Source organism: Stegodyphus dumicola, chromosome 8 (genome assembly GCF_044657685.1).
Source record: "Stegodyphus dumicola isolate Sdum_Otavi_A_Nest chromosome 8, ASM4465768v1".
NCBI lineage: Eukaryota > Metazoa > Arthropoda > Arachnida > Araneae > Eresidae > Stegodyphus > Stegodyphus dumicola.
Window position 1 is genome coordinate 176,801,037 of NC_140775.1, and position 11,154 is coordinate 176,812,190.

Below are 11,154 nucleotides of genomic sequence, written 5' to 3' on the forward strand. Positions count from 1 at the left end.
CCTAAAAAAATCACTCAAAACTTTTCAATATCTTAAAAATAGTGAAATGAGCAATAAACAACATAAAAGAATACAGAAAACAAAAAATTATGAAAAGCAAAGCATAATTAATGATATTTTATCTTATATTTTCAAGAGAAAAAATTACAATGAAATAAGCTATATCCCTTAATACAAATATTAATTATCCGAATTAAAAATTAACCAACTTTCCGTTGAAGAAAAAAAAATCATGCAAAACTTTTTAATATCTTACAAGTACTCAAAAAAACGAAAAATTCCGCGCAGAATTTTACTCTGTAGAACAACTTTATCAAAAAAAAAAAAAAAAAAAAAAAAAAAAAATCAATAAAAATGTATTATATATATAAAAAAAAATGCTAATGAAATATGCCAATCTCTTAAAAACAGTGACATAAGAAATACGATGAAAAATTATTGCCAAAACCATATTTCTAAAAGAATGAGACTATTCAAAATGATGCGATTTCATCAAAAATCTATCAACAATAAAAAAGGAAAATTGTTGCCATATACACATTTTTAAAGATGTGATATGTGAGAAGTGTACTCGGAAGCTTCATTTAAAAATATTTTATAAAAATACAGAATATTATCATTTTCCCAAAATTCTTTTTGTAAAAGCAGTCACAAGGATAAAAGTTTAACGTGTCCCAAAATCAAAGAAAAATAAACTGTACATTTTTAAAAACAAACTTAAAAAAAAAAAAAAAAAAAAAAAAAAAAAAAAAAAAAAATCCCGTCGGGAAGGTGTTAAGCTCACTTTCTTAAATAAATTATATTTAATCGATTTATTGAAACACGAAGTTTATTTTGAGTTTGTAAAATAGCTAAGTGTCTACGTTTCATGACGATGTGAAAATGGAGTATGTAGAGTAAAATTTCGCTTTCCTATAGCCCATTATGTCACAAAATGACGCGATTTCGTCACAAAACATAAAATAAAAAAAAATTCGAATTCGAATTTCGAAAAAATCGCTGCGAGGTGCACTGGCTCTTGTCTAGATGCACCTATGTACCATATTTCGTAGCCGTGAGTCTATTAGCTTACGCGAACGAAAGACACACACACAAACAGACTCTTTCTTTTATTATATGTAGAGATTAAAAATATTACACATATTTTACAAGTAAGTTTACCTTATTTTTTCTATACAAATAATTTTTTCAAGTTAGAAAGGTGTTATTGATGAATATACTGTTCCTATATAAGCATAGTAATTTGTACTGATTATTCAGAAGTATTTGTTATTAAATTCTGAAAAATAATGATTAAAATATACATCATCATTTCACAGACTACATGAGTAGCTTCGTGTTATTAAATTAAATCTGTACAGCACAGTATAAGTGATGTAATTTCTTAACATATGGTTACATGTATTTTTGTACAACATTCAGCAGCGCTGCACGTTATCATGATAACGTGAAGTCTACAGCGCTTATCAAGGATCTTCCTTCACTTCTGTATGTATTGTCAAACTTGGAATAGCAACAACAACCTTAAGATAATACATTCTTTCGCGTATGATTATCAGAGTTTTAGAAATTTTCCATTACTCTATCATGATAAGTGGATGATGCTTTTAAGATTCTCCTTATGCATATATGTAATATCGAGGTTCAGAATAATAACATTAGGACACTATAACTCTTTCCCACTATCCTATCATGATTATTTTTACACATATGACGCCGGAAAGACTGGCTTCACAAACAAGACATGACAAGAATGTATTACGATAAGTGTTGATGAAATCATTTCGTTAATGTATGTTTTAGATAATTTTTGCTATTTAAGAATGCTACGTATTTCTATATCATTCAGAATTGTCGTTAGATTCAAAAGCGAATATGAGGAATATATGTGATACAGAGTTAAATGTGGAATTATACGAAGAATTTTATTCACGAAATGAAGCTGATATTTTGCTAGATGAACTATCAAATTATGATTTTAAAAATATTAGTTTTGAAATTAATGGGACTCAGTATGTTCCACGAAGAAAAGTACTCGGTTTTGGTGATGAAGGACTTAGTTACGAATTCTCTGGAACGAGCATTTGTGCAGAACCATGGACTCAAACTCTTCTAAATGTAAAAGATTATGTTGAAACGATAACTGGCAAAAAAATATAATTTTGCTTTATTGAACTATTATCCTGACGGAGTGGCGAAAATTTCAACGCATAAAGACAATGAAACTTGTCTCGAACCTGAAACTGATATACCTATCATCAGTTTAGGTGCAAAACGTCAAATGGTATTTACCAGGCGAAATTTCACATCTCGAAGCGTGGACTTAACTCATGGAACTCTCCTTGTAATGAAACACCCAACGAATCAATTTTGGATGCACGGAATACCCTCTCAACCTGACGTTAAAGATCCTAGAATTAGTATCACATTCCGAAACATAAAAATTTCGAAAATTAAAAAACGACGCTTGGAAGATAATGAGGATGAACTTCCAGAGGATGACTGTTTGCCCACTATATGAAGTCTGTTCCTGAAAATATCTTCATGCCGAATAATCGAGAACAGAAAAAAGAAAGTTCGAAGTTGATTGCACAGTGGACTCTTGGTTGGGGATATTTTGTGTCCATAAATCAGTTTGAAAACAGAATGAACATTCATCTACGTGAATGTGTGGAACAAAATAAAATATTATACCCTACTACACGCGGTGTTGTTATAACTCCTGCAACATGGCAAGAATTTTCCTCAAAAATATATGAATTTAATCTTGTCTATATGAGTGCCAGCATCATTTGCAATAATGAGTTGGTAGTTTTCAACAAAGAAGGTGAGTGTATTTTTCAACAAGTTTTTAAACAAGATGAAAATTCTTTTAAACTAAAACCTACATACCTAAAAGTAAACTGTGATATTTTAAAAAAATTGAAAGAAATTAATTCTGATGTATCTAATACTTTATATAAAAGTATTTTTGAAATTACTTTACCGTTGCAAATCAAATGTAAAAACAATTGTTCGGGTATGGTAAGTGATGATGATGAACTTTATAAAGAACTCATAAACTCTATCAAAACTGAATTAAATTCAGTGATAAAAAAGCTATATAAATGCGAAGGTTGCATTGTAAATCATCCTTCACAAACAAGACATGATTGCATTATAATAAGTGTTGAGGACAGAATTAAATATATTGGTGAAGATATATTTTTATGTATTAATTTTAAAAATATAAGAGATTCTTTAAGGCAGAAAAAAATGTTTCATTTATTTTGTAATAGGTTTTTTGAATCGAAATGTTATGAAGATTATAAAAATGCACTAATATAAGTACAGCTATTCTATTTAAATTTCTGTCTTTATTTGATGTTATGAGTATTTTTTTTTTTTTTTTTTTTCATTATGTTTTTTTTAATAGAAATATATTGAAATTTTAGTTTTAATTTTAAAGCAAACATGTATATCAAATATCAGTAAATGGATATTGTTGTTAATTTGATATTAACTAATGAAAGAAAATTCTAAGTATATTTTATGTATAATACAGAAACTTGTTCTTTGGAAATAAATAAATGTATTTAAATAGAAAAGCTTCTTGGTGAAATGAATGTATTTTTATTTTTTATAACAATTTTTTTAAGTATTGTATGTTTACAGTGCAGTATATGCTTCAAGTGATTCATTCGTGTTGAAAATTTAAGAGTTTATGAAGCGATTATTCGCTGAACTTATGTGATATATTTGTAAGGTTTCTTGAATACGAGTAATCTGAAGAGATATTTGAAATCTCATGAAAGAAACATCAGATGTAGTGTATGTCCTAAGAAATTTAAGTTTGTAGTTTGAAAAGTCGCCTTAGAATTTTGTAGTGAATAATCACAAGTTCTTTTCATGTAAAAAGGATATGAAAACTTATAAAGTTACTTTTAAGAATAAATCGTGATAAAAAATATTTAGTGAGCATAAGAATTTAAAACAATATGAAACTTTACATCGTATTGAAAGTTCGGACATTTTTTCAAGTAAAACAGAATTTGAAGAATATCTCACGAAACTTTTTTTTTTAAATGTTGCCGGTGTCAAAAGAAACAGAAATATGCTGATGATGATGTTTTGAAACAGCATGATACTTCTCTTCTTATAAATTGCATCCATTGTTTACAAGTGTTTAAAAGAAAAAGTGATCTCTTACACCACATTCGAATGCGACATGATTTGATGCGAATCTTACAAAAACGAAGAAACGTTGACATCGTTAATACATGCAAGTCTTCTAAAATCGCAAGTCTTAATAGTATGTTCGCAATTGAATCGATTTGCTAGAACATAGAAAATGATCATGTCTTAGATGTACTTCTGAACATATAAAATTGTAGTTAGTAGGGAAAAAATGAGTTATGATGTAGTTTTACACTGAGTTATGATATCGGTGTTTGAAATGGTAATCAATAGTTACATTTAAAATGTGTCGTGAGTGTGAAAATGCAGAAATAAAAGAGCTTTGGCGAATTTAATAAACGTGGTTCAATGTAATTGATGGAAAAATTTGTTCCATGTGAATTAAATAGTGTAAGATATGAACCTCTTTCTCTCAATAGTTAATTATTCAATTGTAAGACAATTAAACTTTAAATATATATGCATATAGTATATGTAATGATTAATATTACATTGATTAATGTAAATAACTGATGATATGTGTATTAACATAGTGAATGTTCGCTTTTATGAAGTTCTAAGCATTACTTTAAATACCATTCATAAAACTTTTATCTCATATATACAAACATGACAATATCTATTGAGTTTTCGTTTATTCTTTGGAATGTATGAAAGTTTAAAGATTTTTTTTTAATTTAATGTAGATTGGAGTAAAATATCTGTATCTTTCTTCATTTCAATCGGTAATATCTGTATGCTGGTAAAGGTATGTATGTTCGTAAGAATTATACTGTGTCACATTTTTGACAATCTTCTTTCATTCATATTAGCTAATAAGAGAATTATTGAAGTTAGTAAAGTAATGAAAATCAACGTTATTGAAAGAAAACTCTAAAAGCATTTACATTTCCAGAAATATATCAAAGTTCCTTTTCTTAAAAACAGCAGGTGTATCGTAGTTTTTATTTCTATTTCATTAAAAGCTGAACTTGTAAAATAAAAATTTTCTATTAGTGTAAGGTAAACAAAAAGAAAATCAAGAGACAATCCGTATCATGAATGAAATTCAAGTCTTACATCGGATTAAAAAGAAATATTCTGAATCTAAATGTTTATGCCTATTTAGCACAAAATGCGTTTATTTGTGTTATAAATTTAACTAAAACCCTTCTTATAACAGTATGTTGCCTTTAAACTGGGTAAAAGTGTTAAGTATATTTTCTGATGGTATTGATATACTTGTCAAAGAAGTTCTAGAAACCTCAAATGTCGAAAGAGCATATGATAAGAATCTCCTTTCCTATCGCTACGTCAATTACAGGTTAAGGGGTGGCTTGAATGGATAAAGGTAATGTTTGTGCAAAAATATAGTAGTTCTATTTTGAAATGAGAAATAATTCGCTTTTTGTCAATTAAGGAAACTTGTGGTATTATTAAACAGAATGTCAGTGAAAGACATTGCGTTTGCATAGTGAATTATGAAGGAACTGAAAGGTAGCAAAGAAGGTGAATGAAAGAATTAATTTGAACAAATAAGGTAAGGTTATCATTAAAAGAAAAAACTGTTTAAAAGATGTATGTTAGAATTAAAAGTAAGATGTTAAAATTTAAAAAGATGTAACAGAGTAAAACCAAAGAATACTGGTAATTCCCATCTGGAAAACAGTAATTTGAGTACGATATTGAAAAAGTTGGTTTTAAGAATTTCTTTATGCATGTGATGCAAAACAATTGCTAGTTTATCATGAGTGCTGACATAGATGCAATTAGTGCAGGAAAAATAGTAAAATTAGTATAGTTAGTGTCTCTAAAACATGAAAAATAATAGTGTGAGCAGTGTAAATTCATTTGAAGTACTGAAATATGACATAGACTAAATATCAGAAAATGTAAGAAATATTTTGGTATGTGTGGATGAAACACTGAACGTGGTTGTAAAATTAGAAATGAAAATTATCAACACACTTAAAGGTAATCGGGATTTAAAACTAAACATGATGTTAGAAACTTTGAAGACCATAAAACTATATGAGAAAGAAATACATTTAGATATAAATGGTATTAAACTGTAAAGTTGTGAATGGAAATTTCTGAGTAAAACCTGTAGATGATCTATTATGATCGAGGAATAAAACAAGTATTATAAAAATTTTAAGGAAATATTTGAATATGGAGTAAATGAAAACAATCCATATCGTTAAAATGAATAAAAAGGGATAAAATGTTGGAATTACGAGTGATGAGACAGAAATAAAAACATTATAATAAATAAGTTAAACTAGAATTAAGAAATATAAACACAGAAGGGAAATCATGAACGTAAGAAAAGCAATTAACAGTTATAGACTTAAGTTTTTTTAAAAAATATTCGGTAATGTAAGGAAGATATTGTTAAACACGTGAAAGAAATTAGAAATTCTGTAGAAAATTTAGTAAAAGAACTAAGATCATGAAAAATAAACGTTTCTTTTTAAATACAATTTCATACCACTAAGTTAAAGTGTGTATAGAATACTAGAATGGTTTAAAAAAAGTAAATGAAGTTAAAATTCAGAATATATTGAACATTATAACGTTAAAAAAAGTGTGAAATTGCATCTAAAATTAAGTAATGTAACAAATAAACAGCACGTGCGGGAACGTTTGTGAAATATAACGTATAAGTTAAAAATCAGGTATTCTGAAATTTATGAAAGGTATGAAAAAAATAGTATGTGGAAATTAAATAAAATATTACAAATAAATTAGAAACGTTAAGTATTAAAAAAATACGACAGTAAATGAATATGTTATTATGAAACAGAAAACCTGAGAAATAAGTTAAAGTTTCATGAAAAACTAGAAAGGATAAAAGTATCAGAATAAATTGATGAGTCGATTCAAATTCCATTTTCTTATATAGGCTTTTTTACCTAAATCTGAATGTATCCCGTCAGCTTAGTGGTTAAAATCTTCAAACTACTCAGCTGGTGAGATATTTTGTTTTAGAGTTCAATTCTATATTTTGAATAATAGAGTATTTTTTTTTTTAAATAGAAATTTCTAAAATAAATTATTTTCTTTTTTCGTCCATAGAGGACGCCATGAGCAATTCCTAAATAGATTATTTTCATTTTTCATCCCTAGAGGACGCCATGACTCCGTTGCCAAATTAAAAAAACTAACTTTAAATGAAAAGCAGGAGGTCTACAACTCAACCAGCAGTCTACGAACAACTCAACTCCACTCGAAACCACGCCTCCTAGTGTGATGACGTTGCCTTTGGCCCCGCCCTCTGTGATGTCATTGACCACGCCCCCTGATCCACCTGATGCAGAACTGTCATTTTCATACTACTAACATCTCATCAAAAAGATCATTTTCGCAAATATTGTTTTTCGGAAAGTGGTTACTAATATATTAAAAAGATTTTTCCCCATATTCCTATAAAATCTCTTAGCGGCCGAGTGGTAAAGTCGCTGAACACTGGTAGATCGGTCCGATGTTCGAATCCCGCGAACGGGCTGGCTGCATGGGCGTTTCCGTGGTTTTTCCCATGTGTAACGTGTATACGAGCCAGTTTCCCTTAGAAAATGCTCCACGAAGGCATCCCTCCCCTTAGGCAGATAGCCCTAGTGCGCTTTGCCATAATTAAATAAACCAGATCAAAAACCTACTTTTTTAATATTCTATTTCTTTCACAAAAATCCTTCAAACTTTCAACACGCACAAATATATATAAAAATATGAATAAATTTTTGCAATAATATTTTCAAGTTCCACTGGAAGTAAGTCAAATGCTGTTTGAATAGTACTGTGTAGAATGTGCGCTGAACAACCTATTCCAATAATTTTTTGGTTCAAATGTTCACTAAAATGTTATTGATGCTTCTTCTAGCTTTAAAACCAAAATTTGCGTTAGTGTTGTCCTCACAATAGGCAATAATATTATTGTTCAAATTATTCTTTTTTAAAATAGTACTTATTGTATCAAAAATTATTTATGAAGTTTCACGCGGCAATGAAACAAAATCTAATATTCTAATTTTAATTCCTCTTTCTGGATCAAAAAGTATAACAATTGTGGGAAATAATTTTAAATCTTTGTGGTTGGAAGCACCATAATACTCGTATATGGATATAAATGTACATTTATCTAATTCTTTCTGCAATTGTGAAAACGAATATGGTGAAAAAACATTACGACTAATTGCTTCGGTTTTTGTCCTTACACATGCAAATTTTTTTGTGGTACAATGTTTTGATCATTTGCGACGTACAATCAGTTGATCTGAAACTTTGATTGTTGTTTGCAAAGGTGTGGAAAGCAAATAGCCCTTCAGCTAATGCTAGCTGTTCCTCCGTTAATAATACATATTACTTGACGATACGCAACGACAATGATCGAACATCACCTAGTAAATCTAACTTGTTACATCGCCTAATTTAGTTTACTCTGCATGCATTTTATGTGTTTTTTATTTATGTATTTTTATTACTTTATATTTACTATAATAATAAGTACGTAATATATTTTTACAGTACATTTAAAATAAGAAATGCAGATGTTTTCTAAAAAGCGGGACATTTTTAAAAATCGGTAGGATGCGGGACAGTCCTCCAAAAAGCCGGATTGTCCCGCCAAAATCGGGACATGTGGCCACTTTAATTTAATGTGTTCCCAATTTATGGTTCAACATTCCCCATACTTGGTTCAACGTATTGCCAATTCATGGTTCAGCCAAAGCACCAAATAATAGTTCGGTGTTTTTTCCTCAAAATTCATATTTCTGCCCGCTATAATGTACAGGAGCTTTACCTAAATTTTTACTAAAATTAAACGTACATGTTAAGGAAAATATAAGGAAGATTTACGTCAATTTATAACTGATATATATATTTATGGGCATTAAAAAATTTGGAATATTTCTGTAATTTTATGTAAATTTTCGCTGATATTACGAAAATTTTTATTTATTAATATGCTAATATTATGTAAATATTTATGTACTACATTTTTGCTAAAAATACATGCTTGCGCTAAAAAAATGGAAAAATTTACGCATACGTCATAAATATACTAAAATTCTTATAAATTATACGTTAAGTCCTTGAAATACAAGCAAATTATACTTAAGACATATGAATAAAGCCGGATCAATCTCAAGAATTATACCTAAATTCATATGTGTATATTGTAAAGAAAAAATATACGTTTATCTATTAATTTTTCGAACACGAATTTTCGAAATTTCGAGTATATCTTTATAGTTTTGTTATTTTTACGTTTAGTTTTACTTTTTTTTTTTTTTTTCTGCCAAGGTTCATTCGTAAATTCTACGAATTCATAAATTATGATGAATTACCGAAATATTTTCGGGGATGAAGACACATGGTAGAATGATCCGCGAGTCATTTTAATAAACATACAGCTGACCGCAAAAGTACGAAGTTTTATAAATGTTCATAAAGTACTAAGGCATTATTATACGGAATATAAATGCATCCTTACATCATATTATTTTAAGCATAATTAAAAATCAAATTAATAGTCTAAATTATTAAAAACTAAGTTACCTGCTAAAGCCATAGTTTCAAATCCGATCTTGATGCGTTCAAAATGCAGCCTTACGACAATCTAAGAGATCTAAGAGTTCAAAACAATCTAAGAGTTCAAAATGTAGACAGAGAAGACATGCAAGATTTTTTTTTCCGCGCACCCGGGCTAAAACCAAAGAATTTGTAAGGGATTCTTTGGATTTCTACAGATTCTTTGGCTAAAACGACCTTTTCACCTTGTCGTTCGCGTTATCCATACCAAGAAAGTCTTTGTCCATACTGCGGCCTTCGTGATCCATACCTACTAAACTACTCGCAGATGTTCGATTCCTCCAATTCACTGCACATTTTACAACTTCTTGCCATACCTCACGGCAAGAATGAGAAGGGGTGGCGGAACCATGCCCCCCGAAACTTTTAGAAAGCATACCGGATGTCTTCCATTAAGAAACCTCTGTTCGTTCGTTACTATAGAAGTGAGTCCTTTTGGTCCAAAATATTAGGAGGGTCTCAATTCTATCCGAAATCCTCTCGGGTTGTCTTAGGAGTTGGCGAAAATTTGTGTAGCAAAATTTTTCCATCGCTATTTTAGTTTTTTTGACAGGACTGAAAGCCAGCCGTCGGTCTTGCATAATATTCCAGCATTGTGTACAAAGGTATTTAATTCTGGATGGATTATTCTTAAAAAAGAAATTTGCACTTTTTGCAGAAAGATATTTTCAATTTCATTCTTATTTATTTCTCCATTTACGTAATGTGCATGAATGTACTACCTGAATCAGTAGAAGGTAATTTAATTGGTCCATCTTGCGGCAGAAATTCATTAAGCTATCAACAATTAAGAGAGCATATTGGGGATATGCACGATATATTACTTGAATGCGATGAACTTACATTTTCCAACTTCGAAGGTAAGAAAATGTGTAGTTTATATTTTCTTAAAACCATTTACAACACTAAGGAAATAAGATATTTTTCATGTTTAGTCAAACATGAAAAATAATAATGAAATAGCGTACTGATTGTAATGTACAGTGGTTCTGCTTATCGTTTATAGCAGTGCTCCGCAACCGGTGTGCCATGAGTAGGATATAGGTGTGCTGCAATCAAATACATGTATTTTTGTTATTTTTTATCATCTATTTAATACACAATGACAATTTTTTTTTCCTTAATAATGTCTATTTTAAATGTTTTTATATATTTCACTGTTGTGTGTGTGATTGTAAGAATTTTTTCGGCACTTCCTTAATAACTCGGAACTCTTTGGTGTGCCACGAAATTCCAGAAAGATTTTTTGTGCGTCGCAGGTGAGAAAAGGTTGCGGAGCACTGGTTTATAGAACAAAATTTGTGCAAAATCGTGTTTTCCACGTGGATTCCGTTTGGTAAACATCCATTGATTGCATCCAAAATTTTTAATTTATTTCTACCATCATCTACTATGCGTAATGCTATC

The 11,154-nt window shown here is 29.5% G+C and overlaps 1 protein-coding gene across 1 annotated transcript in view; it reads right to left on the bottom strand.

The window, feature by feature from the left end:
- Positions 1–10,124, bottom strand: part of LOC118189289 (BTB/POZ domain-containing protein 2-like) — a 38,004-nt gene extending 27,880 nt beyond the window's left edge. Inside the window, exon 1 of the mRNA XM_085823056.1 lies at positions 9,956–10,124. Within this exon, the coding sequence (XP_085679182.1) occupies positions 9,956–10,124 (169 nt within the window). The remainder of the gene's footprint in view (positions 1–9,955) is intronic.
- Positions 10,125–11,154: the final 1,030 nt, after the last annotated feature.